The sequence below is a fragment of the Muntiacus reevesi genome, chromosome 6 (genome assembly GCF_963930625.1).
Source record: "Muntiacus reevesi chromosome 6, mMunRee1.1, whole genome shotgun sequence".
NCBI lineage: Eukaryota > Metazoa > Chordata > Mammalia > Artiodactyla > Cervidae > Muntiacus > Muntiacus reevesi.
Window position 1 is genome coordinate 62,820 of NC_089254.1, and position 20,797 is coordinate 83,616.

The window sequence follows — 20,797 nt, forward strand, 5'->3', positions numbered from 1 at the left end:
TGTTTCGAAGGCAGAATTAAAGGAACATAATTTCAGCAGCTTCCTCTTTTCCTCTAATCCCAGAGTTCATTGTTATTTTATACACTGAGGCACTTTGGAACCTCTCAGATGCTTTTAATCTGGCACTTCCTAGTTGGCAATTACTACTTCATCCTCGGTCTTTATGCTCTCAAGAATTTGAGCTCATAAAACAACATTGTTCTTATAATTGTGGAAAAACCACAGGAAAAGAAAAATTCCCTGTCTTGATCAAGCCCCACTTGTGAACATTTTTATATTTATTATACTTATTATACTTTAACATGTTTTAAATTTAAGGTGGAATTGCACTCTCTTTTTGAAAAAGGGGGAGAAATCAAGAAATCATTCTCACTGAACTACACTGGGAACATACATTAAGGGGTGTAAAAAAATTAAAGCGACTCCCCATGTTGCAAAATGAAGTTTAAAAGGCGTCTGAACTAAAGCTAACATCGCATGCGGCCAATCCAATGCCCAGGCAGAATGGAGGGATGCTAACCATGCCTGCCTGCAGTGTCACAGGAGCCAATTCATGGGAGAAGAATGAAGGGACTTAATTAAAGGTGGATGATGTCACTTGAAACAACTTTTGGAGTGAGGTTAGGTCAGGGTTAAGTTCAATTCTATGAGGAGTCCCTCTATGCCATGTCAGTGGACAGTTCAAACAAAGTTGATAGAAGGGAGGTAAAAGCCAAGAAGTTAAAAGTCGCACAGTAAAATAAGTATCAATGTGTAAAAAAAATGATGACAGTTTAAAGCATTTTGAATGCTGAAAATGTTTAAGCAGGAGCATCAGAAACAGGCTTACAAAAGCTGTTAGACCCCGGTAAGGGTGGAGCTTTTATAAGATATATCCAATGAATCCTGGCTCTTTGAAAAGGGCTCCATTTCAAATGAGTCACTTACATACTTTCCCCTGCACATCAAGAGCACCATCTTAAAAGGACCAAGGAACACTAGAAAAATCTCGTGGATAGTACACATTTTAATAGCATGTTAAGATTATGTAGGCAGGGTACACGGTTGAGAAATGTGAATTTGATCTACATAAGTAAATGATCTTTGTAAAATAATTTTAAGGAAGAAAAATTTACTCTTGGTACTATGAATTTTGCCTAAAATGTTTGACAAACAAGATATATCAATGTAATAGTCAAGAAATATGTATTGATTTCCCCATTGATAGACATTAATATAATGTCTGGAAATGTTTTAGAAAATGTAAAGATGAAATGGACATGACCATATCTTTAACAAGTAAGAGAAACAGGTATTAAACAAATGGTAACACTTAATTTAGGTAGGCATAGATATAAGAAGTCTATAACAGGTATAATCAATGTCATGAGGAATGATAGGTATAATCAATGTCATGAGGAAAAATGATAGATATGATCAACATCATGAGGAAAAATTATGGCCTCCTTCACCTAGGAATAGTAACAATTATATGATAGGTATAATCAATGTTGTGAGGAAAAAAAAACAACAACCAGTATCCTTCACCTAATTTAGAATTATAAACATGGATTATAAGCCTACCCCAGTAAGACTGGTGCATCTAACCACATGAACCAGGTCTAATCACATGGTTCCTCTAACCACGTGGACCACACTCTTGTCTAACTTAATGAAACTATAGACTGTGCCAAGTAGGATCACCCAAGATGGACGAGTCATGGTGAAGAGGTCTGACAGAATGTGGTCCACTGGAGAAGAGAATGGCAAACCACTTCAGTATTCTTGTCTTGAGAACCCCATGAACAGAATGAAAAGGCAAAAAATAGGGCGCTGAAAGACGAACTCCCCATTCGGTAGGTGTCCGATATGCTACTGGAGATCAGTGGAGAAATAACTCCAGACAGAATGAAGAGACAGAGCCAAAGCAAAAACAATAGCCAGTTGTGGATGTGACTGGTGATGAAAGAAAGGTCTGGTGCTGTAAGAGCAATATTGCATAGGAACCTGGAATGTTAGGTCCATGAATCAAGAAAAATTGGAAGTGGCCAAGCAGGAGATGGCAAGAGTGAACGTCGACATTTGAGGAATCAGCAAATTAAAATGGACTGGAATGGGTGAATGTCACTCAGATGATCATTATAACTGCTACTGTGAGCAAGGATCCCTTAGAAGAAATGTAGTAGCCATCATAGTCAACAAAAGAGTCTGAAATGCAGTACTTGGATGCAATCTCAAAAACAACAGAATGACCTCTGTTGGTTTCCAAGGCAAACCATTCAATATCACGGTAATCCAAGTCTATGCCCCAAACCGTAATGCTGAAGAAACTGAACTTGAAGAGTTTCTTCAGCAGAAGAACAGAAGAAACTTGAACGCTTCTATGAAGACCTACAAGACCTTCCAGGACTAACACCCAAAAGGATGTCCTTTTCATTATAGGGGACTGGAATGCAAAAGCAGCAAGTCAAGAAACACCTGGAATAACAGACAAACTTGGCCTTGGAGTACAGAATGAAGCAGGGCAAAGGCTAATAGAGTTCTGCCAAGAGAATGCACTGGTCATAGAAAACACCCTCTTCCAAAAACATAAGAGAAGACTTTACAAATGGACATCACCAGGTGGTCAACATTGAAATCAGACTGATTATATTCTTTGCAGCCAAAGATAGAGAAGCTCTATACAGTCAGCAAGAACAAGACCGGGAGCTGACTGTGGCTCAGATGATGAACTCCTTATTGCCAAATTCAGGCTGAAATTGAATAAAGTACAGAAAACGACTAGACCATTCAAGTATGACCTAAATCAAATCCCTAATGATTATACAGTGGAAGTGAGAAATAGATTTAACGGACTAGATCTGATAGACGAGGGCCTGTGTTTCTCCACTTCCCCCTCCAGCCTGTGACCCTGGTGCTTCTTTTCATCACAGCCCCCACTGAATGCTCAGGGCACAGCTGGTAGGTGAATAGATCAGAGGCTCCATTCCTCCACTGAGAAGCTCGGATGCTAGTAGGAGGAGGTATAGGCCAGGTCAGGGGCAGGGGAATGTGTAGGAGTGCAAGGGCCACTCTCCTCGCCCCCGCACTGGACACATGACCCCTTTGATGGGAACCTCTCATACTGCACACCCAGCAGGGAAAGCACAGCACAGACCCTACCTCTGAGAGACTTCAGGACACCAACATTCCGTGGGCCCCAGGAGGGAATGTGAGAGGATCCACAGGAAGCAGGGGCTTTGAGAGGGACCTTGAAGAGGACCCTCAGCCTCCTCTTGTCCACTTCAGCCGGGGGGTGTCTCATTCGCTTCTCAGGACTCCTCACCACAGCCAGTGCAGATGTCCTGACCTTGATTCCATACGAGGTCCAACAAGGTGGTCTTTGCCTCAGTCCAGGAGAAATGACGCATGTTTCTGTCACCGTTGCCACCCCAAGGTCCACCCCTCCCCTGACCCCACTGCCTATGCTCCCTTCCTCTGACGTATGTCAGTGTGTACTTGTGTGCACACGCAGAGAATCTGCTCCACATTGCCAAAATATCCTGGGGTCTCAGGACCTCTAGTTCCCACGGCAAACTACGTGGCAGGGAGACAGCGCTAGCCTAGGAGATCCTAACTCTCCCTTCATCTCAAGACTCTGCCCCTGCCGAGGCTGATTAGTAGTAACACACACACACACACACACACACACACACACACACACACACACTAAATAAAACTTCACAGGCTAAAACGTATTGACTGAAAATTTATAGAAGCAATAGATAAGTTTGGTACCTATTATCTGACTCAGTTGACCAAGTAGAAATTATTATTCTTAAATCTTACAAAGACAGAATCTATAGTCATGAAATGATGATTAGGATAAGAAAACTTGACATTTATTTTTTTAAACAACTGATATCAAGTCCAACACTCTAAGGAAATGTAAAGTCAGGATTTTCCAGCCAGGAGTCCTGGGGCTGACAAACGCCCCTCCCCGCCCCCACTGGGCCTGGAGCGAGTGCGCAGGCGCGAGAGGCTGCAGGTGCGAGTGCGCAGGCGCGAGCGGCCACAGGCGAGTGGGCGGAGGCACAGGGACGCCAGAGCTCCCGGACCGCTCCTGAGGGGAGGGAAGGTGGAGACTGGGTCGGTCCCCACTGCGAAAGGCCCCGGACCGGGGAGCAGCGCAGACACGAGTAAGTGCAGCTCTATCCGCAGCCCCTCACCGCGCGCCCCCGCCTGCCCAACGGCCAGCGGCCCCCGACTCCTCCAGCCTCGGGGAGCGCGAGCCTCGCTGGGTCCTCGGGTCCGGGGTCGCCGCCACCGGCCGCAGGGTGAGGACCCCGGGCCGGGGCCCAAGACGGTCGTGGAACTGTGGGCGCCCCGCGCGCTCGCAGCCCTCCCTAACTCGGCGCCCCTCGACCGCGGGGGGCGGCCTCTGGGTCTGTGGGCGCCGCCTGGACCCGGTCGCCGCGGGCTCGCGGGTTCGGGAAGGGGAGGTGCCTCCGAGGAGCCCGAAGTCGGGGCCGCGGGGTGCGCGTCGGGCGCGTTGGGTCCGCGGGTGTGAAGAGGTCTCTGCTCCCGGATGCGCGCCGGTGATGGGGGCGCCCAGCTCGGGATCCTGTTCGCTGGCCGCCAACAGCGGGTGTTCAGGTGGGACTCCGTGCTCTTTGCTAAAGCCTTCTGGAGGATAGGCTACAAAAGGTTATTAACGTTCACTTTCAGCGTTTTCAGGCTTTATTGACGGTCACTGACTCTAAGAGCGCGTCTTGGAGGGCAGTTTGTGACATACTAACATCTAAGCAAAGTTTGAAATAAAACTATTCCCGCCTTTGTATGTTTTGGGGTATGGTGAAGAGTTTTTCTTGCCTAACGACTTTTGGCGACTTTTGGCGGAGCTGCACTGCTCTTAAATGGTGACAGTATTGTCGCTAAGTCATGTCCCAACTCTTGGGACACCGTGGACTGACTGTAGCCCTTCAGGCTCCTCTGTCCGTGGAATTCTCCAGGCAGGAATACTTGAGTGCGTTGCCATTTGCTTCTCCAGGAGATCTTCCCAACCCAGGAATCGAAGCCGAGTCTCTGGCATTGTAGGCAGATTCTTTAGCAACTGAGCTACTAGGGAAGCTCCTAAGTTAAATGAGCATTTAAAAAATACTTCTTTGAGCAGTTACCATAGACGCTCAAATATTTGAGAATTTTAGTTATAGTAATGGGCGTGGTTTCTTTGGTTTTTTGTTTGGTTTTGGGTCTTTGGTTATTTTTTGTTGTTGGTTGGCTGGTTTTGGGATTTTTGGATTTCTTTGGGTCGGGGTAGAGTTTGCATCAGGAGGAGATGGTATCCAAATCAGGAGAAATGTTTATTTCATGGTGTTCTGGTATGCAGTGTTGCAGTTTAAAGTATCTAATCCTGGTTAAATCTCAGATTGGCTCCAGCAAATGGATATTTTTATTGAGAATAGTTTGGGTTTTGTTCTGTGGGTTTTTTATGTGCTTTTCTTTTTTAGTAAAATCTGCTTATTTAGCATGCTTCAAATCATAATAGATTGTAGTTAACACTGGTGGTTGATGCAAGGAACAATGCTTTGTAACACAGAGATGGGTTGTCTTTTTCTACAGAAATTTGTTCTTGAGTCAGTAAATTTCCACGTAAAACTCTCAGGAGTGACTTTTGCTATAGCACTTTGGTCTCTGTAATGAGGAATAAAGCATATCATTTCACTGTTGAAGATAATGGCATATACTATAAAGATAGGCATCGGGTACATAAAAGGAATTCGAGCCTTGAGTTTGGTGAATTAGTGTCCTCAATGAAACGGCTTGTCTCTTCGAAGAGAAGGAGAGCGATAACCACATGGTGATGACCAGGGTTCTTTCCCTACCTTGAACACCAAGAGGAACGGGAGGAGACAGAGTGATTTTCAGAAGAACTGACGTTCATTTATCAACCACGTACCCTCGTTCCTTGCTGTTTCTTAATTCCCAGAGAAATTAAAAAACGTGGTTCCTAACCAGGATATTTGAATGGGAAAGGTCCTTTCAGTTCCCAGGCAGGTAACTGAATCCGTTGTATAAGCGTTCATCTGCCTGTACCTTGGAAGTAACACTGAGAAAATCGTCTTCTCTAATGGATGAAGTGGGCAGAATAGGAGGGTGGTGGAGCTTTTTGGGGCAAGTTTTCCAAAAGTTGGAGCAAAAGTAAATCAGTCTCTTCAAAGGAACAGACTCATTAGATACCAGCATTTGGGCCTTAAGGTCTTTTGCAACATCATGTAGCTTGTTAGTAAAAATACTCCAGACCAGAGAAAAATCCACGTGGTCAAATGCTTATTGGATGAAAAGTAATGAAAGAAAAAGAACATGCTGAAGATTTTTAATATCTGGTATTTGACCCAGATCAGTTGACTGAGTACAAATAAAGGTCAGTCAAGAAATCTTCCAGAGAGAGAATTTAGTCATTCAGCTGTGATGTGGACAAGAAACCTGCTATTTATTTGTTAAAAATTAATCCCAACTAAAATACTTTGTTAATTAGCAATAAATATGGATAAACTGCAAGTAGTTTACTATGCTGTGTTTTCTTTTTTTTTTTTTTTTGCAACCATTAAACGGATACTAATATTTATTATAAATAATTTTATGCTAGTAAATTTAAAAAGTTTAGATGAAAAGGACAACTTCTTAGGGGGAAAACTACCAAAATAATCAACAGAAAATCTGAGAAGGTTAAAAATTAAAAATCAAAGGAGTAATTAAAAATCTTTCCACAAAGAAAATTACCAGCCCAGATGGCTTCTCGGCCAGATTCTCACAGAAATTTAATGGAACAATTCAGTCCTACTTAAACTTTTTCAGAATAGAAAATGAGGGTCAGCTCATTTTATAAGGCTAGTATGAGATAACCGCTGATTTCAAATCCTGACAAGGACAATATAGGCCACCTCACTGATACAAAACTATTAACAGAATATCAAACTGAATCCAGAAATACATAAAAAGAGTAATACTGTAAAACCAAATTAGGTTTACCTCAGAAATCAGGTTAGGTTTAAGATTTTAAATAATATGTAATTCAATATATTAACATAGTGAAGGAGAAAAGTCATACAGTAATGAAAAGCTGCAACAACAACAAAAAAAGCATTAAATTCAAACAAACAGAACAAAACACAAAATTCTTAGTAAACCGGTACAGAAGGGAACTTCTTTAAACATGATGAAGGGTTTCACAGAAACAAAACAAAACGAACTTGAGCAAACAGGCCTGGAGGGAAATGCTGAAAGCTTCCTCTTGGAGACCGGGAACCAGAAGGGCAGGAGCTCTGGGGTGGCGGCAGCGCTGTACGTCTTGACCTGAGCAATAAGTTCATGTGTGTTTGTGTGTTTGCAGTAACATGTAAAGTTCTCCATGGTGCTTTTATATACACCTTGAAATATATATTAAAGATAAAAAAGAAAGAAATATTTGGAAATAAAAGGCTAACCTAGCCTATCACTCAAGCTTGGCAACTCCGTAGGTCCTCACCTCCCCACCACCACCCAGCTACCGTTACTTTCAAACCAGTTAACATTTATTGGGCTTACAAGACATGGTACAATGTGGCAACATGTATCATGAACCTTAACAATGTCTAAGATGAAACCTTATTCCATTACATTACTCCAGTGCCAATCATTCCATTCTGCCAACGCAGGAGACAGAAGAGATGTGGCTCTGATCCCTAGGTCGGGAAGGTCCTGTGGAGGAGGAAATGGCAACCTGCTCCAATATTCGTGCCTGGAGAAGTCCCATGGACAGAGGAGTCTGGCTGTCCTGTGGAGACTGCCAGACGCTCGCCCCGCGGACAGAAGCACGGACGCAGCCCGGGCGCTTCCTCTCCTGCCGGACACAGCCCCTGCCGCCGCCGGAGCTCCGGGCCCGACAGCACAGGGCGGTAGCGAAGTAGGCAAAGCGGCGACCGCACTCGAGCAGACGGGGGTGTACGTAGGGGGCGCCGGGGGGCTCGGGAAGGCAGCTCTGTGCTTGACCTTCCTCACCGGTGGCCAACGGCGCTCCCTGGGAACAGCATCCCGCCTCGGCCCGCTGCAGCGGCCGGGCTTCCTGCGGCCACAACCCGCCCCCGCGCTACTCGGCCGCCGCCATCTTGTCGGAGCTATGCTGTGTTTTCAAAGCAGGATCAAGGAATTAAAAGTTACTGAAGTTTTCTCTGGAAAGTACTTTCTCAACATTATTTTTCAAATATTGTAATTCTGATTGCAGTGTGTATGAATCTCAGAGTAAAATCTGTTGAGGAATTGATATTCTCTGAGGTCAAATGACTGATTCAGAAGAGCAGGGTTAAATTGGAGGGTAAAAGTGTCAATAACACAAATTGATGTCTGTCATTTTAAATGTACTAGATTGAGGGCCATTTAAGTGGATCGTATAATTAGCATAATTGTGCGTATAATGGTTTATGCTAAATTACCACACAACTCCCCAAATTTCAGCAGCACAGCACTATGGTTCCCACATCACAGCCCTGGGTGGGTATTCACTTTGGGGAGACTGCACTCCTTCAGATGGTCATTCAGGAACCCAGACTCCTCCCATCCTATACCGTCTCCCTTCCCTTAGACCTCATCCCCATCTGCATCCATCAGCAGAAGGGGTCAAGAATATGGAGAAATGCATATGGAAGTTTCTGATGAGCCAGCTCTGGAAGGATCCAGGTCAGTTTCTCTGCTGCTGTTTTGGCCACAGTCCATTTCTGTGGCCACAAGAGAGACTGGGGATTCTTCCAACTGTTCTCCCCAGGAAGGGAGAACAATTAAAGTTGTCAGCAACCGTGAGTCATTCATTTCGATTTAATTCGTTTTCAAATCTTTATTGGCTGTTTGCCATACACCAAGCGCTGTGCAGAGTGTGACCTGAGAATTGGTTGAGCAGCATCTTGATCTTGGAGGAGTTGTGAATCCTCAGGAGAGAAGACAGAGTATGAAGTGCCTGCCATCCTAGGAGAAAGGGATTAAGAGAACCTGCTTTGAAAGTTCAGGGAATGATTCTAGATTTGAAAGCTGCCTGGAAATGATTGATTTGGATTCCACTTTCAGAGATGAACAAGATATGATTGTGAAAGAAGCTGGCATCAGGAGCCGTAGAAACAGGTCCTGCGATACAGGGTATCATAAAGAATATCATGTCGTCATTGTTCAGTTGCTAAGTTGTGTCGGTCTCTTTGCGACTCCATGGAACTAAGAAGAGATATATCATTTTACAGCTAAAGCAGCTGAAGCCTAGAGTAGGAAGGTGACCATCCAGGTCAGGTAAAGGGGTTGAAGATCAGGTTTCAAGCTGAGAAAGAGTCCACGGGGACTCAGTCTGAGCAGTTCAAACACTGAAAGGAGACCACTAATGTTCTGGGAAGGCTGGCATCTGGCCTCAGTGTGGGATTTGAGACAGAGAGTGGGCCCAGGGGGAACTGAGCCTCCGCAGTGGGCAGAGGAGGCCACCCCATCTCCGAAAAGTGCCACTGACCTCAGAGTGGGTGGAATGAGCAGTGAATTCTAGTCCACCTGAGAAAGCAGTCCAATCTGAATAACTCTGAGTTTAGGTTTATCTTACATACTTCTTAAGAAAGAACTTGGACAAGGCCAAGTCAAGTGCAGCCTCTTGAATTCCACACCCAGTATTCATTGGTGGAAGTGCTTAAACCCTCCAAGTGATTCCAGTATTTTAATTTTACTCAGTATTTAATTCCAAAGTTCTCTGTGCGATACAGTGGGTTCTTATTGTTTATTTTATATATAATATGCCTTGCGTGATTCACGCTGGTCAGACTACATGATTATGTTCACTTCTGATATAATCTTTTTAGGTACAGCCTTAAAGTCTTTGATAAGATATTTTAAAATAATTTTAGCATGTGTGTGTTCTATGATTACTTAATGAGCAAATAACTGGAATCAAAAAGAGTGTGAATGTATTTAATGTGAGGACAGGTGAAGTGAAGCAGTCTGGAAGAGGGAACCAATAAAAAGGGATCTTGGTAAATAAATAAAGACATCGTTTAGAAATGGAGAGGTATTTGGAAGGAAATTAGTGCCTGACACCATACTCTGCTCTTTGCATGTTTAGGAGCTAGTTTCTGATGTTATTTTCACCACAGATCTCCCTGTGGTGAATTGTATTTGACCTCCACACTGTTTATCTCCTGGACACATTGTGAAATTTTGAGAAGAAGCAGGTATTAGAATTTGTCTTGAGAGCAGCTATAAACATTTCCTGGAACCCCTCTAGGGTAGAAGAAAAAGGAAAGGAAAATGGAAACAAGGGATAAAGACAGCTAATAATGTTGGAGATACCACTGGGATTTGTGGTCTCTTTTTGAAATGGCTTCCCTGGTGGTTGAGACAGGAAAGAATCCACCTGCAATGCAGAAGTCCTGGGTTCGATCCCTGGGTTGGAAAGATCCCCTGGAGAAGGGAACGACTACCCACTCCAATATTCTGGCCTGGAGAATTCCATGGACAGAGGAGCCTGGTGGGCTACAGTCCATGGGGTCACAAAGAGTCGGACACAACGGAGCACTTTCAATTCACTTTTTGAAACTAAATAGAAGAAGTCAGAACGTGACTGTTTCTTGATCATGGTTTGTTTTCATTTTTGTCTTTTTTTTCTTACTCCTTCATCAGTTATTCCAGTTGATAGAACATTATGTCATCTTCAGTTTCAGTGTGAGTGCTTGTCTTGCTTCCATTTGTATTATTCATGCAAACGTTGATTGAACTGATGACCCCAAGTCATCAAGGAAACATTAAATACACTGATGAATACATTTCTTAATTTTAGAAAAAATTAATGAGTGAAGGTTAAAATACTCTTCTTAAATTTGTCATTTAAAAAATTCTCATATGCATACCTCATTGCCTAATACTGCCAGAAAAATGAGGAATTCCTATGTGTTAATGAGCCTGTATATTTTTTACAGGTATGACTATTACCGAGTGTAACAGCCCAGTTTGCTGGCCACGTCCTGTCTCCAGGAAAGTTGTAGCTGCTGTTGTTTCAGGTAGTCCCTTGGGTACCAGAGGTGAGTTTATGAAGCTATACGACCTTTTACACTTATTTAAAAAAATTGAAGTGTCGTTGATTTACAGTGTTGTATGTCAGCTGTACAGGTAAGTAATTCAGTTGTGTGTGTGTGTGTGTGTGTGTGTGTGTGTGTGTGTGTGTGTGTATTCTTTTCCATTACCGTTTATTACAAGGTATTGAGTAAGTTCTCTGTGCGATACAGTGGGTTCTTATTGTTTATTTTATATATAATATGCCTTGCGTGATTCACGCTGGTCAGACAACGTGATTATGTTCACTTCTGATATAATCTTTTTAGGTACAGCCTTAAAGTCTTTGATAAGATATTTTAAAATAATTTTAGCATGTGTGTGTTCTAATTCCAGTGGTAGTTATTAGAGATATGATTTTGCATGAAGTATTTCTCTTTTTGTTCTTGACCAATTAAAAAAATTGTTTTTTTTTTTTCTGATTGGTTTGCTAGATATTTGTGACTACATTAAAAATGTTAACTTTTGTCTCATCTTAAAATACGATCTGAATTAGCAATGAATATTGTGCTATACATAAGGGCTGTGACATAAATCTAGTTTCTAACTTCATAAACACATAATCTAGAAGGGAACACAGACACATATGTAACAACTGCATTTGTTTACTGAGTGAAATAGTGAGATGGATAAAGTTCTAGTAAGCCTTGAACAGCCAAATCAGCTTCAGAAATAGATGTGCAGTTATTTTAAAATATTTTAAACATTTTCCAGCTACATGCAGAAAATAGTGTGAAAGAGGTATGGTTCTTACTATAAGCAATTTAGCATTTTGACATTCTGAGCATCCTCATCATGAAATTAAGTCCAGAAGGAGTTTTCCCACATCTCTTGAAATGGTCCTTGTTCGTCCACAACATTTCCCATAATAACAGAGGTGCTTCCAAGGGCAGGAAACGTCAACGTTATTAAAGTTTCACAAAGCAAAGTCACTTTTAAGAATATGATGTCCCCAAACTGACAAAGGTCTTGAAAAATAATTTCAAGGGCGTCATAAATTATTTTCTGCTTGTCAAAGGGCAGAAATATTTAGGTTGAGCTAATGAATGGTAGAGTTTTAGAGTGGAGAATATCCTTAAAATATTACATAGATTTATACTGTCAGTAGATGCTACCTACATGAGGTTATTTGTATTTAAACAAATTTTAAAATTAAAACTGCAGTTTCTCAGTTGGATTTGCCATATTTTAAAGATGTTTATTAGCTACATGTGGCTAGTGAATACTGCATTGGCTAGTACAGATACAAAACATTTTCATTATCATAAAAAATTCTATTGAGCAATACTAAATATATACCCAGATATTCATAGAGGAGGCAACCAAGTCTCAAGGAAGTAATAAAACTTCCAGAGGTCACACAGCTGTGTTTTTAAAGAAACGCAGAATGATGCAAAGCAAGTAATAACAGAGGCATTAAAGAAACCCAGGAGGTTTCTGGAACAGATAAAGTAGAGTTTAACAGTGCAGGCTTAGTTGTTAGCAGGGTTGAAGCTCATGATCATTAGGACGACCTACCTGATTGAATTTGGACAGTTAAAATTTTATGCAGTGAATTAAAAGCAGAAAAATATTTCAATTTCAATCAAAGGCTGCCAGCTCCATATTTTTAGCCTGTGCTGTGCTTCCAGATTATGTTTATCACTTTAGTATACAGGGCACCACTCAAACCAAACCCGAAGTTTGGTTTGCCTGGCCCCAAGAAATGAAACAATCTTGAGGGGTTATGGCTATATTTGAAAAGGTTGATTTTTCAATGCATCATGCAGACTGGCCCTGTTTTAAAAGGGACTCCTGCCACCACATAGTCGAAATGTGAACTCTTTTCTCTCTTGGCAAAAGTCAAAGATAGGCCCTGCATTTTTATTATTTCATTAAAATCCAAGTATTATTTTTCCATTTTCTACCTTGTTTTCATCACAGTGTGATCAACTGTAGTCAAGAAAGGAAAGGTTAGATTTATCAATCGAAGTGTGATAAAGGCCCTCTAAATAATTGAACCCTCAGGAGAAACAATCCTCATGTATTCTTTTTCTGTTGCTTCAATATCTTCATAAAAAGTCATTTCAGTATGTTTGGTCCTGTAGCAGAGATTCTGTGAAGTGCTTATCTTCCTCGGAGGTCCAGAAAGCCTGTGAGTGTGTGGATAAAGGTGGGTCTTAGAGAGAGAGAGGGAGGATGGAGAGAGACTTGATGCTGAGAGAGGACAATGTTCTAAAACCTCCTTGGGTTGAAGGTAGGGGAGCAGAAATACCCATGAGTAATCTAGAGTAAAAGTTAAATAATCAAGGAGATGAATACTCTGAAGGAATATGGTAACTTCCCTCCTAGAAATAAAAGTTACCCTTATTAATTCTCTTCCTTTTGCCCCAGAAAAGCATTAGTTAGGTCTAGAGAGGGGTATTATTGCCAGAAATGGAAAAGGCAGTTTGAAGAGACTAGCCTGGAGCAGAGAGAGCAAGAAAGCTGAGCCAGTAGATGGAAAGCAGACTTCATGGAAGTCTCCAGCTCAAGTTCTGGGAACACCAAGTTCAAGTCCAAAAGGGCCCACATGGGAACTGAGGAAGACTGGCAGAGAGGGCAAAGTTACACTGAAGGTACAGTATTTATTATGGGATTGAACTCCTGAAAGGCCTTCCAGTAGCTTCCGATCTGTTCAAGAATCCTTCATGTCCTGCTGCTTCCCAGTGAGTGGCTCACAGCTTCAAGACCTCTTCTCCAGGCTAAAGAACTATTTGTAATATACCCTGCCTGTATTTTTTACTTTGGCAACCCAGACAAGGAAAGTTGAACAATTTTCAGATTCTAGAGCTTTTGCCCCAGCCCTGGAAATGCTGCAGACAGCCAATCTCAGCTAAAGGGAGCCACTTAGCCCAGGGTCACATCACCCCTTCGTACAATGCCCTTCATCCAATGACAGGTGTAAGAATATAAAAGTTAAGACATCCTCCTGAATTGGGACATCCCCCTGAAGGGGTCATCTCATTTTAAGAACTCTCCCCCAAAGGGTCACCTGAGGTTTCCTGAGGCTGCAACACAACTTTACTTCTACCTTTGCCCAATCTGATGTCCTTTTCTTCCATACGTTGTTGATGCCAAGAGTTGTCCCTAATTAATCTCTTAGACACTAATCACTGTCTCAGGGTTAGCTCTGAACATGGTGGCATTTGTTTATGATTTGGAGTGCATACCTAGACTTTAAAGTGCAGCAGTGCCCAATTGCACAAATATGTCTTTCTATTTCTCTCTCTCATCTCTGTTTTCATTTTCTCGCTGCTAGATTAGTCAGGGGACTCCCAAGTTCTTCATTGTGTCATCCTGGTACCAAGATTCTCCTGGAAATTATAAAGTTATTCACCTTCTACATCAAGTACTTCTTATTTTTTCCCTAGAAACATAAATCATCCTTAAAAGGAATTAGAGTGTCAAATCTTAAATATATTTTAGTTTCTCCACCACTTTATACATTAAATGCTTTTTCCTGGAGACTGCTTCTGACATTGGCGTTCACTGTGCTCTCAAACTGCCTAATTTGGAAGCTACTCCTGTTTCCAAATGCTGCCTTCTGCTGGTCTCCTGAAGTTCTGAAGTCTGCCCTGCCTCCACTATTAGGTATAGTTCAGTAGTTGTCTACCTCAAGGTAATAGGGTATCTTTTGGAAGCTTTATTCTTTTTCCATTTACACAACACACACACACGTATATGATTACATATATTATATAATTCTAATACTTAAGCGTCTATGTGACCACAGCTTTATCTGCAGCCCACAGGTTTTGCTACAGTATATTTTCATTCAGTTCAGTTCAGATGCTCAGTCATATCTGACTCTTTGCGACCCCATGAACTGCAGCATGCAAGGCCTCCCTGTCCATCACCAAGTCCCAGAGTCCACCCCAACCCATATCTGTTGTGTTGGTGATGCCATCCAACTGTCTCATCCTCCATCGTCCCCTTCTCCTCCTGCCCTCAATCTTTCCCAGCATCAGGGTCTTTTCAAATGAGTCAGTTCTTCACATCAGGTGGCCAAAGTATTGGAGTTTCAGCTTCAACATCAGTCCTTCCAATGAACACCCAGGACTGGTGTCGTTTAGGATGGACTGGTTGGAGCTCCTTGCAGTCCAAGGGACTCTCAAGAGTCCTCTCCAACACCACAGTTCAAAAGCATCAATTCTTTGGTGCTCAACTTTATAGTCCAACTCTCACTTCCATACATGACCACTGGAAAAACCATAACCTTGACTAGACGGACCTTTGTGGCCAAAGTAATGTCTCTACTTTTTAATACGCTGCCTGGGTTGGCCATAACTTTCCTTCCAAGGAGTAAGTGTCTTTTAATTTCATGGCTGCAGTCACCACCTGCAGTGATTTTGGAGCCCAGAAAAATAAAGTCAGCCACTGTTTCCACTGTTTCCCCATCTATTTGCCATGAAGTGATGGGACCAGATGCCATGATCTTCGTTTTCTGAATGTTGAGCTTTAAGCCAACTTTTTCACTCTCCTCTTTCACTTTTATCCAGAGGCTCTTTAGTTCTTCTTCACTTTCTGCCATAAGGGTGGTGTCATCTGCATATCTGAGGTTATTGATATTTCTCCAGGCCGTCTTGATTTCAGCTTGTGCTTTCTCCAGCCCAGCGTTTCTCATGATGTACACTGCATGTAAGTTAAATGAGCAGGGTGACAATAGACAACCTTGACGTACTCCTTTTCCTAATTCTGGAACCAGTCTGTTGTTCCATGTTCAATTCTAACTGTTGCTTCCTGACCTGCATACAGGTTTCTCAAGAGGCAGGTCAGGTAGTCTGGTATTCCTATCTCCTTCAGAATTTTCCACAGTTTATTGTGATCCACACAGTCAAAGGCTTTGGCATAGTCAATAAAGCAGAAATAGATGCTTTTCTGGACCTCTCTTGCTTTTTCGATGATCCAGCGGATGTTGGCAATTTGATCTCTGGCTCCTCTGCCTTTTCTCAAACCAGCTTGAGCATCTGGAAGTTCACGGATCAGGTATTGCTGAAGCCTGGTTTGGAGAACTTTGAGCATTACTTTACTAGTGTGTGAGATGAGTGCAATTGTGCGGTAGTTTGAGCATTCTTTGGGATTGGAATGAAAACTGACCTTTTCCAGTCCTGTGGCCACTGCTGAGTTTTCCAAATTTGCTGACATATTGAGTGCAGCACTTTTACAGCATCATCTTTCAGGATTTGAAATAGCTCAACTTGAATTCCATCACCTCCACTAGCCTTGTTCGTAGTGATGCTTACTAAGGCCCACCTGATTTCATATTCCAGGATGTCTGGCTCTAGGTCAGTGTTTCATTATCATTCAATTAATGAAATTCTAATTCCTATTATGACTTTATCTTTGACATCCATATTTATCAGAAGTATGTTTTGGTTTTTTTTTTTTTAATTTAATTTGTTTATTCAGCTGCACCTGGTCTTAGTTGTGGCTTTCAGGATCTTCAGTCTTCATTGTAGCATGCAAGGTCGTTTAGTTGTGGCATGAAAACTCTTTGTTTGTGGGAACCAGTTCCCTGACTCGAGATGGAATTCAGGCTCCCTGCATTGGGAGTATGGAGTCTTAGTCACTGGACCACCATGGAAATCCAGAAGTGTGTTTTTAATGTCCAAATATTTGATAAAATATTGGTTATACATTTTAAAATTTCTTGATTATTCTGAGTCTTGTTTTATACCCAGCATTCAGTCAACTTAAAAATGTGCCATGTACACCTCAAAATTTGTATGTAAATGTGCATTTCATTCTTGTTAATGCAGTGTTTTATGCAAATGTAGGCCAAAGAGTTTTTCAATTAATTTATTTTAATTGGATATAGTTACATTAAGGATATTGTGATGGTTTTTGCCATAGGTCAACATGAAATGGCCACAGGTATACATGTGTCCCCCCCAATTCTGAACCTCCTCTCCCATTTCCCACCCCACTGTATTCCTCTGGGTTTTCTCAGAGCACCGACTTTAGGTGCCCTGGTTCATGCATCAAATTTGCACAGGTCATCTATTTTACATATGGTAATGTACATGTTTCAATGCTCTTCTCTCAAATCATCCCACTCTCATCTTTTCCCCCTGAGTCCAAAAGTCTGTTCTTTACATCTGTGTCATCTTTGCTGCCATGCATGTAGGATTGTTGGTACCATCTTTCTAAGTTCTCTCTATATGCATTAATATAGAGTATTTGTCTTTCTATTTCTGGCTTACTTCACTCTGTATAATAGGCTCCAGGTTCATCCACCTCATTAGAACTGACTCAGATGCATTCCTTTTTATAGCTGAGTAATATTTCATTGTGTGCATATAGCACAACTTTCCTATCCATTCATCTGCTGGTGGACATCTAGGTTGCTTCCTTGTCTAGCTTTGTAAATAGTGCTGCAGTGAATGTTGGGGTACATATGTCTCTTTCAATTCTGGTTTCCTCGGGGTGTATAGGCCAAAGACTTTAACAATGGTATTCAGATCTTCTGTAGTTTACTGATTTGTTGTTGTTCTGAATTATTGATCTAGGTAATTTAGATTTTATTTCTAGTTAGTTTTCAGAATTTCCCTTCATATATTGCCTCGAAGTTTAGTTTTATGATATGTTCCTTGTAAAGTAATGGTTGGTTTTATTATCCTGTCTTATCTCCAGTGATACTTTTTGCTTTCAAATCTCCCATTATTTTTTTTTCAGTTTTGCTTATTGTTTTTATGACATAAGTTTTGCATCCTTTAACTTGCAGTCTGACTATGGTGTCTTGTAAGGGGCATAGAATTAAGATTTTTGTTTGTTTCAAAAAATCTCTGCCCTTTAATGTGACTATTTACAGTTAACGTATCTTATTATAGACCTTTTACTCCTTGTTTTCTGCTTGTCCTTCCTTTTTATGTTCCTCTGGCTCTTCCTTTTAAATTCATCAAACTCCATTTTCCCTTTATTAGCTCACAATGCTTATATAGGTAGCAGTTACACATGCACCGTGACTTATTAGCTCCTTTACTGCTTCTCAAGCAGTGCTGAGACCTTAAATTTATTTTATTACTTTTTCCTCTTCCTCTTGTTTTCATGCATTCTAATTTTTATATATTTCATTATTACTCTTATGTGCAGTTAGATTTTATTCAGATTTATTCACTTACGCTTCCTTTCTGTTCTATTTAATTCCTTTGTCAAGTCCTTATTTTCCTCTATGATAATTTTCCTTCTGCCTGCGGGTCTCCCTTTCAGTTGGTTCTGATGAGAACATATTCTCTAAATTTTGTTTGTTTGCAGATTTCCTTATTTCATCTTCCAAACAACATTTTCTCTGCCTCTAGAATTCTCAGTGAGCAGTTATTTTCTTTAGCACTTTCCATTATTTTCTAGTATTAATCATTTTTGTTGAGAAGTAAGCAGTAATCTTAATCTCATGCGTTGTTGAAAGGTCAACTGTTGTTTTTCCTCTGGTTACTTCTAAGGTGTTCTGTTTTTCTTTGCTATTTGTAAATTGTACTCTGGTGGTGTTAGATATGGTTTCTTTATATTTACTCTTGTTGCGTTTTTTAGTGCTTGTTGAATTTATGGCTTGATATATTCTTTTTAGTTTTTGAGAACTCTCAGCTATTATTTCTAAATATTGTTCTCGCCCGAATCTCTCTCTTCTTTTCCCTTTGGACTCCAATGTAAACATATGATGAAAATGTTTACTGTGGCCCATATGTTTCAAATGCTCTTTTCTGTACTTTTTTATCCTTTTTGTTTTCCACGTTTAGTCTTCCTATTTTTACTGCTACTCTGTCTTCCAGTTCATTTATCTTTCTTCACCTGTGTTCGGCCCACTACTGAGTTTAATTTTGAATTCTGTCAGTTCAACTTTAATCAGTTTCTAGTTGTCTAGTTAAATTCTCTACCTTGTCATCTATTTTCCTGAACTTGGTAATATTTATCAAAATATATTTGAACTTTAATATCTAGGTCATCCATGATTCTGATTCTGTTTTTTATTCTAATTCTCCTTTTCTTGGGAGTCTTGGTGGTTCTTTGATGAACACCAGACTTGGGATATGACAAGTTGTAGAGAATCATAATGACATTCCAGTTGACCTTTGAACAACCTGGATTTAGATTGCACAGATCCACTTATATATGGATTTTTTCCCAACAACTGCAGCACTGCATGATCCGTGGTTGGTTGAATCCTCAGATGCAGAACCATAGATAGGAAGGGCCGCCTATCAAGTGATATGTGAATTTTTGACTGCATAGGGAGTCGGTGTCTCTAAGTCTTGTATTGTTGAACGGTCAACTGTCCTTTTTTCAAGAGAGAATTTCCTATTCCCAGGTAAGGAGCAGAAGGAAAGATCAGCTTATTGATCTTCAGTCATTGCACAAGCTTCATACTCATTTTCCTTCTTTATAGATGTTTCCATCAAGGTAGCTGTTTCATCAACCTTCCTAACACACATTCACGTGGACACAGATACATATAGAAACCTCCAGTGTCCTAATTCATATCATTAGCTTTCCACCGGGCCACTATTCTTTGGTGGGTTCTGAACCTCAGTTTTATCTCCTCAGCATTACAAGACTCCTGAGTCTTTGTTTTGACTTCAGTTAGCTTTTGTTTGACTTCTTAACATCTTGCCTTGTCTACCTACGTGGAAAATGTGATAACGTCAAGGGACCACTGTTGCTGAATTGAGCTCGAGTCTCTGAATCTTTCCCATCTCTGGGATTTTGATCCTTAAAATTCTAGCTGCCTTGTTATTTCTAAAGTCCAACCCTGCTCTCTCCTCAGTCCTCCAATATTGTCCTAAGATCTACTGGCTTTTCTGCCTCTTAGGAGCCATATTTGGCTTCTCATGCTTTTGATTTTCATCAATAGTTTCTAAATGACTGGATTAGATAAAGCATGTGCAGAATACTGTTCTTACTTCTATGAGTTTCTTTTCTATTTTATTTTTCTATGTCATGGCTACCTCATTAGCTTTATAATGCTCACAGTCAAATGTTGCTTATGATTTATCTGACCTTTCTAGTATGGTTTCCTAAGGTAAACTGATATAGTTGGAAGCAGAAGTCCTTACCTACTATTGAAAAATTCTGTTTTAGCTTTCTATGAATTCTTTGATTTATTTTATTTTGTCCCATCTTCCATCACTTTTTCCTACCAGAAATTCCGATTCTCACAGTTAATTTTAAAATTAAAAATTATAATTAAGCTACTATGTTAATAGTGAAGGGATTAATTTTGCTTTGAAGAAGAACACAGATTGATGAATGGAATATGGAGAATTTCTTAAGACCTTTGTCATTTCTAAGCATGGGAATCAGCCATCTGCACCGTGATAAATTAGTCAGATATGTAAGGAAGCACTCATTATAAAATCAGCATTACTCAGTAACAATCTCAAAAGTTGCTTCACTTTCCTACTCATGTTACCAATTCCCACATGTTCAATAGGAGCTTAGAATCATGAGATAGGCCATTTTCCATGTCCTATCTTAGTAACTATAATTATTGGGAAAACAAAACTATAAATAAGGATTTGCTATGAATATATTCAAACCTTTTGTTCCTAAACATCTTCTAGAAGAAGACTGAAAAGTTTGACATAGAAACACCTCTTGATAAGTAAGAAACAGTAAAATTTCTCATAATAGTTCTTTTCTGATCCCATTATGTGATTCTCAGGTTCACACAAAATTATTTTTATATGAACTTCACAAATCTTATTTTTACTATTAAATC

The 20,797-nt window shown here is 40.8% G+C and overlaps 1 protein-coding gene across 1 annotated transcript in view; it reads left to right on the forward strand.

Moving 5' to 3' along the window:
- Window positions 1–3,380: 3,380 nt before the first annotated feature.
- LOC136171068 (uncharacterized) overlaps window positions 3,381–20,797 on the forward strand; it is a 53,325-nt gene continuing 35,908 nt past the window's right edge. Inside the window, exons 1-3 of the mRNA XM_065939755.1 lie at window positions 3,381–3,465; window positions 3,927–4,157; window positions 10,932–11,033. Coding sequence (XP_065795827.1) covers window positions 3,381–3,465; window positions 3,927–4,157; window positions 10,932–11,033 — 418 coding nt within the window. The remainder of the gene's footprint in view (window positions 3,466–3,926; window positions 4,158–10,931; window positions 11,034–20,797) is intronic.